This window comes from Athene cunicularia (genome assembly GCF_003259725.1).
Source record: "Athene cunicularia isolate RWA chromosome 20 unlocalized genomic scaffold, athCun1 chr20_part1, whole genome shotgun sequence".
In the NCBI taxonomy this organism is placed as follows: Eukaryota; Metazoa; Chordata; class Aves; order Strigiformes; family Strigidae; genus Athene; species Athene cunicularia.
Window position 1 is genome coordinate 3,558,183 of NW_020799125.1, and position 22,964 is coordinate 3,581,146.

Consider the following 22,964-nt stretch of genomic DNA (forward strand, 5'->3'; position numbering starts at 1 on the left):
AAATTTGACAACTTTTTTTTTTTTACACTCAAGGAAACTATTGTAATGAAAGCATATTTTCCTTAATAATATAAAATCTTTGTGGATAAGACTTCTCCTTTTATATGTGAGACTTGGAATTATTTTACTGAATATGCTAAAATATGTAAATGTTTTTATTTTTAGCACATGCTATTTTTGAAGGAGTCTTTAACAATTTTCATAGGTTATTTAACTGACTTTCAGAAGAATCACTTCAAACTGTACTTTGAATCTATGTTTTGGGTCTGTGTGTACAGAATACCCCTTTTCTCTGATCCAGAATACAGTCAGAAATTAGGGATCAAATGCCTGTTTTGATCTCAGCCCTATTTGTCTGTGGTGTTAGACTTCAAGAGGAGCTTCTAAGAGAACACAAAACTCTAAACACTTGTGGTTGAACTGCGTTGCAAATAGTTGTATTAAATATTTCAAGAAAAATATATATTGTCTGGATTTTTCTTACAGAATGATGGCATTACTATTTTGCTTTAAGTCAATAATACATATTTGCATGTCAGTCAAATAAAACTTAACTACTGCACAAGTATTTTGTGTAAGGCAACAGATAGCAAAGGGTCTGCTATCTGTAGCTCAGAAATACATCCATATCCTACATACTAATACAATCTATTCATATACTTAAATGTTAGAAGGTTTCCTAAGAAAATTACCATTGTCATAACATACATTTCTCTGTTTTGCCATGTATCAACTAGATTTCTTCTGAATATTTGATGTGCAACTTCTAAGCTAATACTTCTCTTAATTTGCTTACAAAAAAACTACCTTGCATCTTACAGTTCCTTAGCAACCTTTTAATCTTTTTTTAACTTGCAGTCCTGCATGTATATCCTGTAAACTTTTCAGGCTCAGAACAGTACCTTTTAATATTTTTCATTTAAGTTCTCTTAAAAAATGGGGAGTAAAAACTTACAGCTGATCAGATGTAGAGAGTAACTGATAGACGGGCTCCAAGGCATGCACATTCTGTGTTACCACCTGCAGAGCTGCCTCTTTACTGTGGGACTGACTCCAGGTTAACGCTCCCAGCGTCTCCCTGGCCTCAGCACCACACTAACTCAGCTTCACAGCTTCTGGAGCAAGGCTGGAGCTGCTTGTCTGTAGCTGATGTTATGACCACAGAGGTCTTAAAAGAATATATTAGCCAATTTTGTGGTAACAGCTCTTCACAACTTAATTACTTTATAGCCCTTATTTTATATTCTACCAGTTATTTTGTCCTTTCATTGTCTTTAATATCATACGCACTTCTCTGTCATGTCTTCCATTATCCCCTATAGCCTCTGAACTCTTCTGGTTTTCCTCGGTTTCCTTTCTACATTCCTAATACTGCTTTTATTATTAACCTAGAGACCTTTACTTACAGTAGTGTTTGGTTTTGTTTTTTTTTTTCTCATGTGACTGAAACCATTTAGTCTATATCTCTTATTTTCATACTGAAACCACTGAGTCTATATTTCTTACTTTCATTCCTGCTAGTTCTGAATGCTGCTATTACACTATATGGCTGTTACTATTGCCTAATATTTTTTTTTAAGTCTGGATTTTATCATTCTAAGTTGTTGACTGTTATTTAGGTCTCATGGTGATTTGGCTTCCTTCAACCCACCAATCATTTTTTCAAAATTTTTATCCAGTAGAAGCTTCCTGCTGAACCTTACCACTACCTGCATCTTTGGTGACACTTAACCAGTTTCCTTTTATTAACTCTGTTGGCTTGCCCATGCAATCTGTCTGTCCTACAGGTACATCACATATCTTTGATTTATCATTATTTCTTAAAGTAACCACTTAAAGTTTATTTTCAGAGAGAAAAATGACATGATTTAAAAATAATCTTACCTTAAAATTCAAGGTAGCAAACTCTGACAGAGGTCCTCAGAGTGGGAAAATCTATTGATTTCTAAATTACTTGTCTGTCTTAATTTAACATCAATATTAATATAAAAGAAAAAAGAAAAGTCTGTACTCGTAGATCATAGCCTGAACTCAGCACTCACTGAGCAATCATTTCAAAATTTGCCTCACTCACAGCAAGGGGTGGGACCCAATGACCTTGGGAAAGGACCTAGTTTTTTAACCAGTTAATCTATGGCTTTATGAAAAAGATTGATTTTATCCTTACTAAAAATACCATCTTTAAGAAACAACTTTTTAGATCAGAAAGGATGTGATAGATTTCTATCCAACGTGCACTGAGAGTAGAATGCAGAGTAATCGGTGGCCTTAGACTTCATTGATGGGATATTGTTTATTGTAAACAGAAATAGTTATAAATATATTTAATGAATTAATTTTAAAAACACAAGGCTGTGTTGTCTCTGGAAATTATTACATTGAAATTATTATATTGAAATCCCATCTACGTAAGCATACTTAGACCTTCTCTAATTTTTCTGAGCCTCTGATTTTTGTTTGTTTTTCTGAGCCTGTGATCACTGTCATCTCCACTAGATGGACCTCATGAGATGTTAAAATCTTTTTTACTGGTCTAACTGAATTTTATCTCTGTATGAAACATTATTTTTCTCTTAACTATACAAGGTGTTAAGTGCCCTGCAAGGGCCAAGTTTTCTTACAGAGAGTGCATATTGGGAAAATAATACCATTGCTACTTTTAGTGAGGACGCATGATAAAGTAGAAGTATGAAATTTTACTGTCCACCTATCAGTCTGTACCCCACCCCATTAACTTCTATAAACTTTAAGCAGGTGCAATCAAATTTTAAAAATGTAAAAATGTGAAGCATATCACGAGGAAGTATTCACACAGGCAGAGTTCAGCATAAGGAGATTTGCTTGAGTGTTTTATTTTTTACTTTGTGCATGGGAAACCCCAGGGGTGGTTCAAAACGGACACCTAAATGCAGTGACAGGAACTGTGCGCTGCAGGCCTGTTTCTTTTTTCCCTTGGGAAGAAGCAGCACCAGAAGATCTAAACCTGCCTTCATGGATGCCCACCCAGGTTCTGGCAGGAACCGAGCACAGGGCATGGCCCAGTGAATGTATGGAGCCTCCAAACAACCTCACAGACCTGCCTACCAGAAAGCTGGCAGTAGGTAGCTGACAGTGATCACGTGTGGCTCTGAAACAGTCACAACTTTCCGTCTGTTACCAGATGGAAGGCTGGGATGTCTGCGATGGAAGGGCAGCTGAGAACCGGTGTAAGAAGCAAAGCGTATTGCTGCATAAGTACAAGATGGTTAAGTCGCATTACTAATGCAGCTCACAGGCATTGCTGGAAATTAAAAAAGCTGCTCTAAGTTACCCTTAAAATATTTTCCTGTTTATTATATTTTTCAACTTTATTTTAATGTGTTTTATACAATATTTTTATTACCAGTGAAAGTATGCATCGCTGCTAACCAGGAGTGTGTTACTTTAACGGATTATTAGCCAAGTTTGTAGTCAGCAGTGGGTTATCTACTATTCTGAAACTAAAAATGGTTTTTCTGTTGAAGAAACTTTCCTTTCTGTTTACCCTTTTTGTATACACCTGGACTATCATTATATTGTTGTTTAGAATTAGTAGTAGTAATAATAAAATTAAGAGGATTGATAACTAGCCTTTATCATACTGTTAATTATATTGCTACATATTTCTGTGAAAAGCCAGCAAGCTATAAAATTGCACTAAGTAGAAAAAAAAAATCTTTGGATCAAGTAACTGGGTAATTCAGGTGTTTAACTGATAGTCACAGAAGTCAAACATTAAAAAGTTTTACAAAATTACAGCTAGCTACAACAAAGTTAGCAATCTTTGTTGGTTCTGGGCAGCACATCTCCCATGTTTCCTCAGTTTCTTCTAGCATTGCCTTTACTCACATATATTTTAAGTGTTGCGCTGTATGTTCTTACCTTCCATTCTTAAATGTTCGTTTATCCAAAGAATAACTCTCTTTTGTTATTTCGTCCCCACACTGAGCAGCAGAAGAGAATTGAAAGTTAGTCCATCCACTGTTTGCATTGATTCTGCTCACCATCTTGCAGCAATTTAGTAGCAGTCTATACAAACAATTTTACATACCATATTTTCCTTGGTATTTCCATACGTCATGGAGATCATCTCAACAAAGCTATGAGGTTGAGAGTTTCAAGTTTCTAACATTGAATGACTTCCTAAAAGGATAGCATTTAAGACTCTTGCACAGAAATTTTTGTCTTGTGAGCGTATGTGCCATTTTGTTGCTGTCTTGTCAGGCATACATTCCAGCTATCAGTGTATTTTATTTTTCTAAATTTTTCCCTTTAGTAATATTTTGGGTAGAATTTTCAGACGCTTCTAGATATCAAGCAATATTAGAATATCTAGCTTTACATTTTCTCAACCAGTTCTATTTTCTTTGTTATTAGCATTTAGTGACTCTTTTTCTTCTTACTGTCAAGAAAGCATTAAATTCATTTGTTTGCTAAACATCAAAGTACATTATTACATTTCTACCTGTGATTGTCCAATTTAGCAATTTTGAATGAGAACAACAGTGAACTTAATTGTCATTCTTTAGAGGGCCGGAACCTCAACTAGTGTAGAGTGACAATCATGTTATGCTGGTTAGGATCTGGTCCCAAACGTTGATATTCCACAAGATGGCAAAGCTTAGTTAAGATCATCCTTCTGAAGACTCTGTGTTGATAAAGCAATACGATCTGGTGCATAAGAATTGTAATCTCTTCCCTTCCCAACTGTCCCTGGGAAAAAAAGAGCTTTAGGAAACATGCTCATTTCCTGCAATAAGTAGTCATTTAATTAAAGAACAAAAGTAACAGGAATCAAAAATGCTTGCAGCTGTGATTCTGTTAGACATTATATAAAAAAGAATGAAATTATAATACATTAAATTAGTTTTTAGAACATGAACTTAAGTGTTTTACAAACTAATTGTGGTAAGTTCAAAATGTCTTGTCAAAGCAATACTGAATGACAGTGTGTCATGTCCATTTATGTCAGAGGCCTTGGAATGGTAAAGCCTGTACATGCACAACATCTCCTTTTCCAAGATAGACTGCAAAACAGTTTAACAAAGTGTTAAAGGAGAGTAGTAGGTTCTTTCAAGTAGCTTTACTTCAGTCTTTTTCAGCAGATCATCCCACTCCACAGGCCATCACTCTTCTGACTTCAGAGCGAAGTACGTCTCTGGTGTTTCTTTCTGTACGTAAGTGCTGCAGAGACTTCATCTGCAGAGTCCTTCTTTCACATAAACATCAAGGTATCCAGGGCTGAACTTTAGGGAAAGACTTATATATTCCCTGATGTGTGTTCAGCAGCAGTATCAAAAAGTAAAGACAGATTCTTCTCAGAAGAAAATTTCTATGGCCTGTGAAATCTAAGAGAAATAAGAGACATTTTTCAAACCACTTTGAAATAAAAAAATAGCACTTTTAAAAAATTCTGTTAGATTAACAAAAAATGTTTTTTAAAAAAACAGTATTCATTCTGTTTAAAGTTACGGTAACAGTACTGAATAACATTAGCAACCTGAAGTCTTAATTTTCACCACCACGTTTCCACATGTATGCCATGAGTGTAGGGCAGTTACAGTCCTCATGGCCCAGGCTAACCAGTTTACAGTTACTGGGGAGTGCAAGTGCAACTATAGGTGTAGGGTTGATTTGTTGGTTGGTTGGTTTTTTTTTTTCCTCTTAAGCCACAGCTCATCATTGGTAGAAATATTCTTTATTGTGTAGTGATCTTGTTATTTTGTAAGAGTTAAGCAATGTTGAGCTAATGCTCTGGAAAATATGAGGACATACTGTTGGTTTAATGTACAATAGTCTTAAGAGTCTGTCTGGAATAAATCTACTCGTTCTATAGGCTTGTTCTTTTGGCTGAGATACGTAATTAAAGTCCCAATCATTTGTAATGCCTTAGCACCAATTGTAAATTGTAATCCTGTTTTCTCTTAATATCCTGAACAAATTTCAAAATATTATCATCTACTTAAGCTCCCCAGGTAGCTTCAGTTAGAGAAGGTATCTCTCCCTTTCAGACTTAAATTGCAGCCATCCCAGGTTTTTTCCCCCTATATTTCATTTTGTCTTGCCATAAACATAGAGTCTGAGTCCTTTAATGTTAAAATGACCCTAACAATTGCATGAACATTCTAGAATTACATCAATACAGCCTTTAGATCAGTGTACACTGCACTTACAACTCAAGTGTGTTTGCCTAGACCGTATTTTCATTGAAGAGCCAAAGCTCAGTGAAGCTAGAATTGATTCCAAGTTCAGAAATAAGCCTGGGACTGGTGAAGTGAACCTTCCAGAACATGGGACTGCACACTGCGTTCCTTAGTACAGTGCTAGGCAACTTCCCTTAGCAGCCAGCACACCTGAGAATGCTTACCGAGATGGCAAGAGTACACTCTGCTCCCAGCAACTCCTAAAACTGTGTTTTAAAAGCAATTGGGCTTGCTCAAGAGACCTAATAGAAACTCTAGGAAATAACTGCTTGCTGTTTCAATTTTTCTCTAACTAACAAGGTGTTTTTGGAAGCAATGATGGCTGTGGAATCAGCCTCTCACATTTTTTCCCACTTAGAAAAGGGAAACGAATGTTTTCATGCATGTTTAAACATAGTGCCTGTCATCAGTGCTGGCAGATGAAGCAAGCACGAGACTGAGTAGGCTCACACTGGCCCCACCACTCGGAGTGCCAAGAGTCCAAACCAGTTGTGTCCTGCCCTCTCTGCTGGTCCGTCACTACATGTGCTCGGGGGGTTGCACTCCTTCCACTAGCAACAGGGCTGACATTGAAGGGACACTGAAACATACAGGCTCAACCCATTACAATAAATTCAGTTAGTTACTTAGGGGCATTAAGTATGTCTTGTTACAGTATATTTTATAAATTTTATATTTCTTACAGTATTTATTTTAAATTTTAGATTTCTTACCAGGGAAGTTGCAGTGTTTGTGATAATAAGGTTGCACACACAAGTACATTTAATTCAAAAACCTTTATATAAAATATTAAGTTGTTCATCTCCTTAAAAAAATTATATACCCTACATTTCATTTTTTGTCATAGCTTTTGAATCTTCAGTGCAAAGAATGCAAGCTGAGTGCTGCTCTGGAGAAGGTCTGGGGGCTTCTCAGCACATGCTAATCAAAAGAAAAAAAATGGGGAAAGCCAGGTTCTGGCCAGAAAGAGAAATACTTTCTTTTAAAATAAACCTTCCTTTGCATATTTTCCCACATCCAGCATGTAAGAGCAAAATCTACAGATTCAGGACTCAAGCAGACTGTTTTTAGCAGGCAATGGAAATAAATAGCTGGAACACTGACCTTGTCAAATGTTTGCTTGATGCATGTACCTCCATTTCATTACTTTTGTATTCATTTAGCTCTTTCCGAATTGCTGCCTAGTAATTGAAAACAGAAGGTGGTTAACAATTTTGTATTTATAAGCATTGTAAGATACCAGACTTGCAGAGCAGAACAGGAGTTTTCTAAAGTAGAAATAATAGGTATTGGGTATAACAAAGCACACTGTGCCAGTGGAGATGCTGAATATGTAGATTAAATGGATTGGTGATATGTTTTTGCTTATTCATTAGTGATTGCTGCCAGGGTTATGCCTGTCTAGGAGCAATTCTGATAGAATAAAACTACAGTGCTTATTGTCTAGATTAAGAGAATTTGCTGAGAAATTGATTAGCTGGTCAACTGATTTTCATGGAATGTCAATGTGTGTCATTTTTTAAATAAAAATCAGACTGTTTGCCTTATCACGGTTTCCAAATACCAGTCCAGACTCTGTTGTCACCAGGATCCATAGGACTGTACAGTCATAAGCAAAGAAAAATGTTCTCTTTTGGTGCTTAATACAATGAAACTCAAGACTATAAAAGTGAGAGTATTCTTCTGTTTAAATGGCAACTGAGTGGTGTTTTCAGATATTCTTTTATATTTGGTACTTCATTGTTTAGCTACGTAAAATGATGGGACTTATACCCTTGTTCATGTTTTATATCAGATTTGGCTTATTAAAAGAAAAACAAGGCAAAATAATGTATTTGTCTACTCCGAAAAAGAAGTTTTTCAGTCGTAAATGCAATGGTCAAACTCCTGACCCTGAATTCCTGACATATGTCACCAGTATATGCATTGAACTGTGTCACTTTCTTTTTAGCTTATAAACCTGCCTAGTTAACAATATAAAAACCGTGAAACTAGGAAAAGCCTAATTTTGATACATAACCAGTACATACAAAGAAAATACAAAATCATTATTCATTGATTAATATATAACAGCTTATTCACCTTTTTAGTGAGCTCAAGAGAACAGCTACTGTAGTAGAAATATATTGTTCCTTTTTTATGAGTCCTATAAAAACATTTGTTAGACTTTTTACTGGGGAGACACTGGAATGGAGAAGAACGAAGTGTTTGATCTCCACACCTCAGAACAAAGCGGTAACAGTGCCAATATTTGCCATTTTACCCAGTAATTACCTCAGCATCCCTAGTCATTCTGCTTGCTGCAGCCCTGAAACTTCAAAACTTACTCATCAACTGTTCTATCTGGAATCAAGCTGAACTGTTTTTCTTACTACTTAAGGCACCTAAATGTGAAAGTTAAATTAGGATGTAAATCAGCTATGTGGCTGGTATGTGATGGAACAGAAATGAGTATTTGTTTATGCTTGTGAAAATGTGGGATCAAGCGACTCCTTGAGCATTCATAGGAAACAGGAAAGGAAATATTTGTGTGTTTAGAAACACAGTGGAAGATATTTACATGTTTGGGACAAAACTTCCCAGTCTAAGGATAAATGTTAATACTATAAAGGCTGGGTAGAAGCCTTTATAGTCCTAAATAGGCATTTTTATAAATAGCACTTTTTATGATAATATGCATTGGTCAGTGGGGTTTCAGCATAAAAAATAATGGTAACATTTTCAGAGAATAAATGTCCTGGAGGTTAAATGGCTTTGCAGAATTTGATGTATTATTATAGACAAAGCAAGTAGAAAGCAGTAATATGTCACTTTATTACGTCATTACCTTATCTGCTGCTGATAGTCTTGTCCATGGTTTATCTGCTCGCCTGTCGTAGTCCTGTGCTTTTGCCACTTCCACATAATCACTGAATCGAATCAGGATTTTTCTGTCTCTTAGCTCATCAACTGTAGGTCTCTGGTTAAGCTGTATTAAATATTTGGTAAAATAAAATGAGTGTTAATAACAAATGTTTTTTGCTTCCCATCTTAGCTGAGTGTGCATTTATGTATATGAAAAAAACCCCAACCCTTGGAAATTCCAGGGAAATACACAACCCTTCAGAAGATTGTTAGAAGAGTAGTAATGGTTTAAATGGAGTTGTGGGCTACAGCACAGTGGCTTTATAATGGACAAAAGAGGAAAATATCTTAACCTGGATATTGATAAAATTAATTTATATTACATAAATCATAATGAATTTATGATTTATGTATAATATCATATGCTGTAGGGTGTTCTACAACAGTCAGTGGCAGATTGGCTGCGTAAGGTTTTCAGGCCTGGACCCATTGTAAGAATTTCAATTTGTCTTTAACAAGTTATCACCATATTTGGCTTATAATTTCAGTCAGGGTTTCTAGGAACAGAACAATAACAAGATCTACTTCTGATTCTGAGAATACCTTAAATGCGAAGAGAAATTTATTGTGGGAGCACACCTGGTGCTCAGCAGGGACTCAGCTCTACTCCTGATGGCTACAGAGAATGAAGTAGTCCTAGCAGTATAGTTGAAAATAAGCAGTGTGCAAGCAAATATCCATTTTCTGATTTAAAGCTTATATATAAATATTCTAATAAGACTCGTGTAGCTGAGATAAAGTAGATATTTTTATAATTCGTATTACTAAATATGCCTGAGACACTGCTGAGGAGGATGTATGTTAAGGGATTTTTTGTGTAATAATGACCTCTATGACTGGTTGATGTTATATTAGCTTTGCTAAGTTTCTAAAAGCTAAAAGAAGGTACTGCAAGATTTTACCTTTCTTGTCAGTCTCTGTTTGATTTCCCTTCTTTCTTCCTGTTCTGTTTGATCATTTCTTTCTGTGGAAAATATTTTAAAATAAGATTAGTTTCCTCATGAGGATTAGTATTTTCCAAAGTTCCAGGCAATAAAAATTAAGAGTGCAAAAAAAAACTAGTAGCTGGTTGTTTTGTAAGTTCGGTACATCTCCCTGGTTCTCTATTGGAACGTAGTTACCTCTCTGTAAGGACACCTTACTGGTGCCAGCGTCAGCTTTTCCTGTGCTCTAAACTCTAAGGAGATTTAATAAAACAACAGCAGCCACAGTAACTCCCCAACTGTATAAACTTCAGAAAGAAAATCAAAATACTCCATAGTTAATCTTTTTTTTTTTTTTTTATATTGCTGAAGCCATTCATTGCTGTTAGATGCTGAAAAGACTCATTGCATAGCTCCAGGGAAAACTATGTTCTTTCCTCTATAACCGTATTCTCAGGCCACATCTTCAGATGGTCACACTGCCACGGCAGTTATCTTTGACTTGCATGCTTTTTTTTCTCTGATATTCAGGATGTGTCACTGACATTAGAACCTCTTTATCCTCATGGGGTTTTCTTTTGTAGCGTTCCATTCTAACCTAAGCCAGCTCGCTTTTGTGTGTTGTGCCTATTAACATTCAAGCCGTGATAACTCCTACACACTGGGTCTAAAAATAGAGTGCTGTAACACTGTGTGAAATATATCCTTTGCCTTGGGAAACAAGTTAATGGCGTTTCTATTTCGAGTACTATCTGTTACTAAATTAAGGTGTGAGCCTATGACCTGACAAAGCTGAAGACCTAGTGAAAAATGTTTAACCATTCTGGGATTCTCTAGATGCTACTGTGAAGTTTATTATACGACTGGTATTAGGTATTTCCAGTGTTTAAGCACACGTGATTATTAATGTGCCTCGAAAAAACACTAGCACTGCAGATGAGTTTCCAAAATGATATTTTTAGTAATGACGTATTCTCTCATTTTTACGCTCATTAGTTTACACTGAAATGCAGTCGTAAGTATCTATTTAAAATAACATCGCAGTGCATAGCCACAACTAGCTATAGTAGAAATGCAAATTAAAATGCTATAATGTGCTGTATTGCAATTCAGTGTCAAGGCACACATTTAAAAGAATAGGACAGCTAAAATTAGTGCTCTGTCAGGGATGAACAGCTATTTAAGTCTGGAATGTTTAAAAAGAGAACAGGCTTTAAAAAGTGGAGCATATTCTAAGATGTAGAGATACCTGCAAGAAGTTACTAATGCTTCATTCAGTTTTAATTCACACCTTTTAGAGTCGATATTCCTATCTATGTATTTTTATTCAAAGAGAATTTCCTGTGGCAGAGTGCTTTTTAAACATATTCCTGTGATATGCACTGAGAGAATACCTAAAGGAAAAATAAAAATGCACATTTCTGATCAAAAAATGCTTTTCCAGACATACTGAACATGTATAGTGACCCATTTCTTTGAGACATTCTCTGAGGTTCAGTGCTTATTCCCAGCTTCAAGAAATATAAGAAATGGTTCTTTTAGAAAAAAAAACCAAACAACAGATTGATAGGAAATGCTAGCAAGGGCATTATAAAATTCAGGCGTTATTACAGAGACAACCCAGAGAGGTTTTTCCCATCAACATCACTCTGCCTACACTTAGATCCATTCATTAGTGAGGGCTGGTTTTATAAACCTCAGTAGAGAGACACTCCCAATTATGAAGTGGCATGTGCAGTACTGTAATTCATTTTGCTGCTCTATGAGTTATTCAGGGAACTCTTAGCTGTGCGTGACACTGAAACAATTCCTGGTGTTAAGAATGAACCGGGGATTGCACAGTGTGATTTAAGAGATGCTGCCTTTTTGAATGTGACTGCCAGCTTTCTGCTGAATACAGGAAGATGTGTGAACACCTGGAACGTGATTTTAGTTCCTAAGCTTTTCGTGCTTTGTGGTAAACCAGCAGTGTTTCTATAGATAAAGGAGTTAGAAGATGAACAAAATTGTGAGGAACTGTTGGCTTTAAGTTTGCTGTTTAAGTATTACTTTTATCTCAGAAACATCTCCCTAAGGGAGATAAGTCACTTTTTAAAATCTTACTGAGCTTTATTTTAAAATAACGTAGTAGTTGCACTTAGGCACTGATTTTGACAGAGGAGTACAAATGTGAATTATTAGTTCTTAACACAGGTTTGGAGGTAGCATTGCTTCTGTTAGGAGTATGTATTCTGAACATCAAAGATGTTAGGAAACTTACAGTGCAACTGTACAAACCCTTACAACCCGGAGGAGATTGCAGTGATTTCACTGAAGGGCGTTTATTCCTAACACCTAACAAGAATGTTGATACCCCTATTAATAAAAAGAAACTTTACTAATTTCTAAATTCACTCAATACTGAGACTAGAGTTGTTACATCTGCCCGGCCTTTTAAGATTACAACTGATGCAGCTAAGTGATGACCTTAGATCTTTACAAGATACTTAGCCTTTTATATTATGGAAGAGGCAAATGAAATGGAAGTGGTTCTGATCTCAGACGGACCTGTATAAAGCCTGAGCAACGAAACTGAATAAATTTGCTCCGTGCTGGGAGCACTTTAAATAAGATAGAAATCTAGACCAGTATGTAGCTGGCATTCAGGAAATATCTTTAATGCTGCTTTATCTTCTTTCTGCTTTATCTCTCTCTAAGCTCATTATATGAATGTATTCAAACTTTTTTATTATTAAAGCTGGTCAGTTTAACCCAGATTAAGGATGTAAACAGCACACACCAAAAAGTAAACATAAAGGAACAGATTTCTTCAGTAGAGATCAGCTCTTCCTTAGCCAGGAAAAAACAGAGAAACAGGTTTTCAGAGATCTTAGGTACTCACTCTTGAAAATCTGGCCCCACATATTTCAGAATCTAGAGTTAATGCTTTTTCTTGTCTCTTGTGGTACATGACAGGTGAAGTTAGGCCAAGTTCATCCATTCACATTTGCAAAGAATGTGTCCTGTTTCTCATTTCGCTATGCACGTGTTAGGTACATGTAATTTTACCGTGTGCAATGTATGCATTGGAAGAGTACTGAAAATACTGAGAAGTTGGCTATGGAATTCCTTCGTGTTAAAACTGAAACGAAATCCCCAGTAACTTCAATGGCAAGAGCATAAGGTTTTTTCTATGAACTACTAAGAAAGTTCTAAGACATTAAATTTTAGGTAAAAAAATGTAGATAACTTTTTAATAATGAATTACAATCACAATAATTAAATATGAATTAAAGTAGCAGAGGCAGCATTGCTTGTATTACAGACTTATGTGGCGTTATGTTTTATGCCTGTTTAATGAGCAACAAACTATTGTTCACATAATTGTTTTTTGTTTTTCAACACTAGACCATGAAAATAACAGAAGCAATGTACTTTTCCTCCAAGCAGATGGCCTCCCCCTTTCTCTTGTTTGTGACTCATAATGGAGCCAGTTTCAAAGCTCTCTCTCACCTTCCCCTAACTTTGAGGATTTCCTGCACTTGCAAGGAAAGGGATTATGTTCATCACTTCTTTGAGCCTCAGGTCAGAATCTTTAGGAAAAGAGTTGCAAGTTTCTGTCTTGTGTTTATTTTGAGAGATGTTGAGAACATTCCCCCATGGCAGCATCTATAGAAGGCCTCGAACTGTCCCTCTAACAACTCTTAATATGTCAGAATGATCTATCTTTGACTTGTCTTTGGGAAGATCTTTAATCATATGATCAAAAGTACTTGCTAGGAGAATCACACCTCTGTAAGGATGCTTCCTCCATTCAACTTTAGCCTTGGTGGCAATTCAGTGTACAGTTTGCCATGACAGTCCACATCTTGGAAAATGTCAGTCCAATTCTCATTGCACTGTGTGACAGTGAAATTGTGTTCCTCTCTTAGACATCCATAACAGTGTAATCAGAATGAAAATTATTTGAAAGCATATATTTGAACAAGTCATTCTTTCCTGGACTAAATTGCTTGCCTTTATCAAGTTGCAAATTGTGATTCCTGCAGTATTTGAAACCCAGGACATGTGAAAAATTAAAACTTTTAGGTACAGAAAATAATCCCAGTGAATGAATTTGTCTATTTAAAAATAACATGTTCTAGAAATGCAATCACTGGTTTCAACAAACACATATAAAATACTTCAGGAAAAAAATACTCACGTTTAAGTATATTTCTTCTTTCTAGCTCCTCAACAGCAGGTCTTTGGCTGAGTCGCCTGCGGAAAAACACCAAAATCACATTTTGTACCATGCCTGTTCTTTGGAAAGTCTGCAGTATTCTGAGTTCTGGTTGGTGTTTTCCTTAGGGAGGGGACTACAGAATCCCTCTCCAGGACAGAGGAAGAAAAAACAATACAAGAATCCTGGCACCAGAATGTTTTCTTCTATTATTTTTCCCAAATGTCAGCAATGCAGGTGGAAGTTCTCCTCTAGTTTGCTCTGCTGTCAGTGAAATGCTCCCTCAGAACGTGCATCCTTTTCACCATACTTTCCAGACAGTCAGTTGGAACCAGCGCTCTCCAATGGTTAAATTCACTCTTGTGAGGGTATTTAAGGTGGTTATCAAATGAGTTTCACAGTGATCTTCTGTAGCTACCGCTGCCTCTACCTTTTAATCTCACATAGCAGTGGGCTTCCTTTTCTCTAGTAACACTAGTGGTGCATCCTGACAAAATGCAGACTTGCCAGAAATAAAGCTTTCCTGTGGTTTCCCGACTACACATCTAACAGACCAATCCAGCAGCTCTCCTCCTGCCTGCTGAATAAAATTCGTGTGCTGCTCACAGCCTCATGCTGTCTGAACGGAGTGTCTTATGCAGTTTCACCTCCCCTTTTCAGTAGTGCTGCTTCAGGATTGAGTCTTCAAATCATATGATCAGTGCCATAGCGATTTTTTTTTCTGCATACTAAATGAGACTTCCCCATGAGACACTGCTAATATCTGCAGAGAATCTCAGGTAATTGAGCCCCTCCCCTAGGCAGACACACACACATGCTGCATTTGCTAGCTTTCAAGTAATAATCCAGCAAGCAGATCGGAAAGAGTTTATGATGCTTTCTGGCCATGGTTCTGGCAATGTTAAGGATTCTCATCGTCTCCTCTCCAGCAGATGTTGCCAAGCCAGAGATGAAGTTACAGAGACAAAGAAATGCTCAGACCAGGGACCACACTGCAAACCACTGCTGCAGTAGTTATCCCTCTACTGTCTATAGGAAATAAAGGAATGATTATAAAGGGATGCTATAACAAGATCTACCTTTTGTCATATATACAAGAGATGGAATAATGAAGTAACTGTTAACAGCCTGTAAAAGAATTGGTAAAAGTACCTGATTCTAATTGCTCCTTGCTTTTTAAGCCTTAACCAAATATAGGTTCAAAATCAGCTCTGTATTCATATGTTATCAGACCAGCAGCCCAAAATATGACTGCAACTCCTTATCCTTTTTAAATTAATTTCCCTGATGTCACTGGGAAAGCTCTCATCTTTGGCAATAGGAAGGTATCACAACTACTATACCAGATTGACACCAACAGAAAACTTAGATGATGAACTCTTATGCTTAGAAACACCTACAATCTAACTCTCGTTCCTCCTACCTAACATTTTGTATCACCTAAGGTTTTTCTCCTGGTCTCTGGATTTCTTTTTGGACTAATGAGTCGGATACTCCAGCAGTGGAAGTTGTAATAATCCAAACAGGAAGGGTGGTGAAATGCCCTACTAAAGGCTTTAAATATGTAATTTAAATTCCTGTTACCCTTGGGCTCCTTCCTCCTCAGTCATTTCCCTGTATGTCTTAGAAATGATATAACTCTAGCTAGATTTTGTTTGAAAGAGATTAATGTGCATTTTATAATATAAATCAGGGAAGAATGACTTAGAGAGCTTATCTGCAAATTAAAGGTCCAACAGACCTGCTGCTCACATGCCTCTATCTCAAGCCATTCTTAATTACAGCTCTTCCATGTGAGATTTATAGATTCTACCAGAATCTGTACATTAGATTTCAGAGGCCCCTTTTAAACTGGGGGATTAAAAGCCTAACAGAAATGATTACAGCAGTGTGAGAATGCATATGTATATGAATGCCTGTATAGCATGTATATATATATGTATAGTTATGTATGATGGTTAAGTATTTAAAACCCTGTTTCACTTTTGGCTTTGATAAATACATGAGAGGTGCACAGAGACAACATATTTCTGTGTACACCCTCAGCTTTACCCACAACAGCAGGAAAAGGTGCAGTTATACACAGGCGTATGCACGAGTAGGCATTGCATTTTTTTCCCTGAGTTTTTCAGACATACGGACCATACTTCCAAGCTTTTTGTCATAGTCACGAAACTAGATACGGACTTTTCTTCAAACTAAATTCTAAGAGGGTTTTGGGAAGCTGGGGACAGAGTAATAACACCAAATAGAGCAAGAGTCATGATCAAACCATGAGAAGTGGCAACACAACTGAGTAGCAACATTTAGTTTGTTATTCTGTTCAGGAGAAGCCTCTCTGCCCAGAAATCCCTTTCATTTGCTTTCTGCACTGTGAGAGCTGTGCTACGTGGTGGCTGGGCTCCCGGCAGAGGAAATGGCACAAATCGGTGAAGGTGAAGGACTCCAGGTGCCTCCACCAAGGGCTGCTGATGGTAACGAGGGGAAGCAGCTGTGAGCCCGGCCCAGCCAGGTGGGCGAGGGCCAGGGGGGCACGTGTCTCTGCTGAGCTGTGCCGGCATAAATCAGGATATGAGAGGCTCCTTGTGCTGAAGGGTTTTTTCTATGTCTGGTGAGCAGTGTGTCTGGTTGCAGAGTGTGCTGCCTTGCCTGATCATCCACTGTAGCAAGACACTAGTTGCTGCTGTGGGTGTTGGACTTGTGGGCAGAGCCTGTCCTGCTCGAGTTGCTCAGCTGCTTTGGGAGGATGGAGGAGGGTGCTTCATCCCCCCACAGGGGACTGAGCAGCCCCAGCCACGCTATTTCCTCAGAAAGGGACTCGCAGTCCCCCTTGATACCGCCAACTTCCCTCAAAACTCACTTGGAGCAAGGACAAATACACTTCTGAAGGTTTCTCTCAGGTCAGCAGCTCAGGGCAGTGCAGGGGAAGACGCAGGTTACCCTTGTCAAAAATGCATGTCCCTCTTGAAGGGAGCTTTTAAATAAGAAACTGTTTCGGATGAGCTTGTGCCTCTGCTTGGGTGACCTGTTCTCTGGGCAACAAGTGCTCAACTTTGGATATTTATTTCATGTTTTTCTCTGAAGCTGTTAAAATGTGAAATCCCTCCTCTGACAGAACCAGAAAGCACGCCCTGCGTGTCGAGCTCGGTGCGTTTCCTCGGAAGGTGGCTGGCCGGCCCTGCGGAGAGGCAGCGCCATGGCCTCAGAAACGCCTCAGGCAGTCCGGCCTGGGGGAATGGTGGCCAGCTCGCCTCACGCTGTTGTTGGGGAGCGCAGGCCAGGACGCAGGGACTGAGAGACCAAGGCTCTAGAGGGGGGATGCTCAAATCTCCCTTTTAAAGGAGGCAAACTCCAGCTATCAGCAGGCTGAATGACAGCGGGGGAGCTCGTGCGTGATCCCAGAGGATGAAGCAGGCACCTGCCACGAAGGAGCCTTTGCAAAGACTGAAGACTGAGCCCTCAGCGGGCTGTGGATGATGTCCACAAGCTTTGCACTGAGATAATTTTGTATTCCAGAGCTGCAGGACATTTTGAAGCAGAGCCCTCGCTCGTTTCTCCTGGCTTCAGTAAAGTGCCTGCACCTGAGTGTGGGCGGCCGCAGCGTCCCGGCCCGGGTGCCGTGGCTGCTCTGCAGCTCTGCCCGGAGGAGCATCTGAAGGTCTGAGGTGGCCATGAGGCTCCAGCGGTGCAGATGTGGACGTGGCTGGGTGAGTCTTGTGGTTTTTGTTGTTTTTTCACCTGCGGGCTCAGCCCCACATGGGACTCGCCTCAGGGAGGTGACTGTAAGCTCCACAGAGAGCACTAACGTAGAGCACCACTTCTGTTGTGTCACAGTAATGGTTTCTTTTCAGCTGATTTAAATTTAGGTATCTATTTCTTGCTTTTGGGAAAAGCATCCAATTATGCTGTTGTGTTCTTGGGTGATATTAAAATCTAGGTTTGGGTATTTTTGTACTGTCTGCTGAGGCAAGAGTGCCCTCTGAGCACCTCTGCAGGGCAAGCCATTTCTGGAAGGGCCGTGAAACTTTCTTGAAAACTCTCAGGTAACTCCTGGGCAAGTCCTATCTCTGTCCAGATCCCCCATGGTGTAAATGCATGGACTGTCACTGGTACTGCTGTGGTCTCATGTTAAGATGATCCACTCCAGGAATTTCTTTCCCCATTACACCAAGGGATGCCAAGAGCAGAAGTAAGGAGAGCTGAGCTGGCAGCACCTCAGTCAAGGCAAGTGCAGCTGCCTCAGGGAAACTGAGCAGAACTGGACACACCAATGTTGTTTCCTTGTAAATGATGTTTGGATACAGTTCAGACAGAGCTTGCTGTACATGTGTCAATGATGCGGCAATTCTGGATAGAGACCAAAATCTGAATATTTTCTCATAATGCTGAAGCAATCTCACTAAGTTGGGGCGGGGGGGACGCACAAGGGATGATGGGGACAGATGATGATACACAACACTACACAAACAGTTATTTCTTAAGTTCAGAAAAATAACAAAGCTTTTGTGTTATTGTTGTTCTGTGCAAAGTGAGCATAAAGCTTCAAGCACCAGGTGTTCTTCAGCTGTTTGAAGTTTGGGTAGTGTTCTGGGGGTATTTTCAGATTACCTTTAGACTGTTTTCTCCAGTAATTTGGTGTCAGAAAGGTAACTGGATAAGCTTACATATTGCCATCTCTCAGAAGCCAAAGAGTTTGCCTGTTCTTGTGTCCTCTGCAGTGTTAGTCCTGAGGGTGAGAGGAGCAGGTCATTGCAGGTTAGCTCAGTCACCTGTGGTTTGCCCTGAGAACACCCTGCTGGCAGGGCCATGTGCACTCTTGGTCTCCAAGTACTTTGGGTGCTGAGAGCCTGCACATGGCCTCAGGATGGTTGTTTTCTCCATGCAGTGTGCACATGGTAATGCTGTAACATTCATAAGTGCTCCATGCTGGCTCTGAGAGGAGCAATAAATCTATGAGTGTTTGGTTGTTTCCCTTGACACTGTGTATGATTGTAGCAAAACAGGCTGCCCAGGGCGATGAGGAGTACTGCCCCCACCAGCCCCATGTGAGGAAGTCTCTGTTGGCTGGTCTGGTGGAGTGGGCTGCAGCCCTCCACTACAGGAGTCTGGCTTGAGGTCCTAACTAACATGTCTGACGCATGCACGAGCGCAGACACTGGAGTTGGCTGCCAGGGGAAAAGCACTAATTGCTTGTCTCCTTTGGAGCAAGGTCATGTGCTCATGAGCCCAACACCTCTCACATGTGCCTGTGACTGCTGATCAATAGATCAATATTTGCTTCACACGGTCAGATTGTCTCCTTCACATTAAAGGGAATTGATGTTTTGGGAGCAGCATTAAACTATGGGTGATAGTATTGGACTGCTACAGGTGACTGAATCCTCAGCAGCCTGAGGATTCGTTTGTCACTAGGATCACAGGGTCTGCTATCAGATGGGCAGTGCATCAATATGTCTTACAAGCAGGAGACACTGCCAAGTTCTCTGTCCTCACAGTTAACCTTAGAAGTGTCTGTTTTGCCCGTTGTGGGAACTGCATCTCAGCAAAGCCAGCCACAGTAAGCTGTGGGCTTGCAGGTGTGGGCGCAGAATAGCTGATGAGAGACAAATCTGGGACAGGTACAGCCCACCTGTATGTGTATGGGACTATGCTGGCTTCCCACACCTCAGTCCTTCCTTTCTCACTCCTCTTGCTAGTCTCGAGCCTCACCTGTATGGCAGACCCTAGAAAGTATTCAGCAGAATCCAGTGGGGGGGAAAAAAAAAAAGCTCACATTCTTGGTTTGCAGGGTTTCTTATCTGTCCTCAAAATGTGTTCCTTTGTTTCATAAATACATTTTTGCACAGTGTTGCACAGTATCTGTATGTATGATTGTCATAAAACTGGATTTCTTTTGGTTTTGTAGTTGAAGCCAAAAGACATACTTTGGAATCCTGTTTCTGCTCTTACTTAGATCCATGTGATTTGGATAGTTTTCTGTAAAGGGAGGGGTAGACTGGGTAGACTTGGACACGTGCATGTGCCTATGGACTCTGGACTGACAGGTGAGCAATTGATCCAGCCATCAGTAAGGGAGCTGTAGCCAGCAGCAATTGCATTGATTGTCTCTTGTGACAGGTAGTTCTGCAGATGGAGTTGGGAACGGGAGGGGTGGGGAGGATCACATGCGCACGAGAGCTCCAGTCCAGGCCAAGGGAGGAGAAATGGGAGTGCCCTGTGCTTTGTTCCTAAAGCAGTTTGTGTCTGTTGCCCATCAGGAGGCAAAGGCTCTGCCTCTTAAATTGGCATCTCTATTACTGGAACATCATGTTCAACAAGAAGTTTATTTTCATCCTTCCTATAAGTAGCTTTGAAGACTGTGTGCCAGGGCTTTGAGTCACCCACACGCTGCACCATGGCAGTGCAGTACTGCTTGCAATGTACAATTATGGGTAGTAGTAAATCCTTGATAGGAGGTGCTTGCCTTTTACAGCCTATAAAAAATTAGAAGGCAGACACTGAGACACAAACTTCTTTTTTACCCCAAGGTAATTCTGGAGCATGTAGAAAGTCGTAGCTGAGTGACGTGCCAGCGTTTACCATAACAAGAGCAGTTGCTGCCATTCCCTGGTGGTAGGAGGCTAAAGAGCAGTATGAATAGGGTGAGTTGGTATGGCAGATTATGCAAGTTGCATACAAAAACCTTACCACTTTAAAATTGCCCAATATTTGTGTCTATATTCCTTCATAAACTTTTTTGTGTCCAAATAAGAACACTGCCTTTGGGTCTCCAGTAGAAGATACTGGATAAATGCAGAGGCTGTATATATGCCCTTAATTACATATCTTACTCATTTGTTTGGCCTCTAGTTTTGTGTGGATTTTCAAGGCTGCAAATCAGCAGTTCAGTTCATTATGTTGTCACTCATCTCCCAGGCAATTACAGTTGTCCATCATTATAATTTCTGTGATATAAGCCCTGCAATGAGGAGTTTGGATTTCAGTTGGAATAAAAACTACATACTTGCCCTGCATGACCCCTGTTTCATAACCCACAGTCCGAGTACGACCTACATCCTAGTGACAGGTTTGCTATTGCATAGTGTTCCTCAGTGATAAGCACCGTGTGGCCTGAAATACAGCAACAGAGCCAGGATATAATTATGTGAGAGAGTCAGATGGAGAAGGCTTTATGGTAATCACTGTTATCACCACCTGTGAAAGCCCCACTGCATTTGACCTTTGGTTTCATAGTTTTCTCAATGTGTGAGGAAGAAAAGCCAGACACAGCTGGAGAGCAGAGCCTGTCTCAATTCAAAGGCCTGCTGCAAAGTTCACTAAAGATGCTGAGCATCCTTCCATCACCTTCAGGAAGCCTTAGCTTTCATACCTCTCTCAACATGCAGTTAAGGACTCTTGGAGGATGTTGTGGCACATTCCAGGACTGACATAACATAAGGGTTTTAATTTTCAGTTGAGCTCTTAGTTAATATACAAGAACTAATGTACCTACTTTAGGGTGTAAATTTAATAGCTGCTTATTTCAGAACAGGAGCTTTCTCCTCTCCTTTCCATCTGCTCCCCCATGGTTTAACAGGGCTGCTAGATGGTGGATCTGTCCTGTTTGTAATAAAATGACAATATTTAGTCATTAGGGTGACAAAAGTACAACTGATTATTCAGTCAAAGACATGCTCCGAGTCTAATTTGATGAGTGCTTCTTTCAGTAGCAATGCAAGCGTGAGCAGCACTACCACTTGCTTCTGCTTTGCCTTTGCAGCTGGGCAAAGAACTGGTTTGGGGAATACATTCAAGCTAAAAATAGCTCTGGAAGAAAAACTGCTGAAAGAACATGCTCTTCAAATAAGAGTGTAAGTGGTGCAGACTCCCAGTGCAACTCCTCCGCTGAAGGCTGATGAGGGCTCAAGGCTATGTATTAAAATGTATGTTGAAGGGTCTTCCAACTGAAACCACATGCTGATTGTGATCTGGGTCACACTGTGCAGGTCACTGAAAATGGTGAATAATGTTTCATTGCAAAGCAATGGATTTTTTTTCTCTGAAGCAGGAGTAAAACTCTGGAGCTCTGTGTTCCCACAGAGAGGAAAAAAAAAAAAAAAAAAAAAAGACAGTGTTACGTATCTCAGATTTGGGCAAATTGAGAACATTGTGAGCTTGATGCTTCAGGACAAGCAAACAAAAGGAATCCTATAAATCCCAGGGTTTTAGTTCTATCCCATTATGTATGTATTACCATTATATCAAATAAAGACATCTGCCACTGCTGAAGTGATACTAAAATCAACCCCGATAGCAACTGCTTGAGCAACAGTAGGGAGTCTGCAAGTCAATCACTGGTAGACCAGAAGAAATCTTAGCCCAGTGATGGGGACTGCCACTTTACTGAGGCTTCCCGATATTCCTGGATGCTTACTGTGTAATGATATGTACAAAAAAGGAGAGGGAAAAAAAAAAAAAAGAGAGAGAAAAGAAGTTGGGCTTTAAGTTCACTAAATAAAAGATGCCTCAATCTCCTCCAGGGAGACTGAGGCTGGCTTGCCAGCCACCCTTGAGCCCTGTAAGCAATGTCTGTAGGCTCACGACTCAGCTTCTAGGCAGCCAGGAATGAAATTTCAGCACTGCAGTCAAAGGGAAGATGGACAGGAGGACAGAAAGACATGTCCATTTGGACTGTAGCACTAGCTAACTATGTTTCAGAGTCCATTAAATAGAGAT

At 39.5% G+C, this 22,964-nt stretch overlaps 1 protein-coding gene across 3 annotated transcripts in view; it reads right to left on the reverse strand.

Annotated features, from left to right (window-relative positions):
- Positions 1-4,761: 4,761 nt before the first annotated feature.
- Positions 4,762-22,964, reverse strand: part of PHACTR3 (phosphatase and actin regulator 3) — an 87,702-nt gene continuing 69,499 nt past the window's right edge. For all 3 annotated transcript variants that reach the window (XM_026862231.1, XM_026862232.1, XM_026862233.1), the window contains exons 9-13: positions 14,232-14,287; positions 10,028-10,089; positions 9,049-9,189; positions 7,326-7,402; positions 4,762-5,366 (exon numbers count right to left, since the gene is read on the reverse strand). In XM_026862231.1, the coding sequence (XP_026718032.1) occupies positions 5,351-5,366; positions 7,326-7,402; positions 9,049-9,189; positions 10,028-10,089; positions 14,232-14,287 (352 nt within the window). In that variant the 3' untranslated portion in view covers positions 4,762-5,350. The remainder of the gene's footprint in view (positions 5,367-7,325; positions 7,403-9,048; positions 9,190-10,027; positions 10,090-14,231; positions 14,288-22,964) is intronic.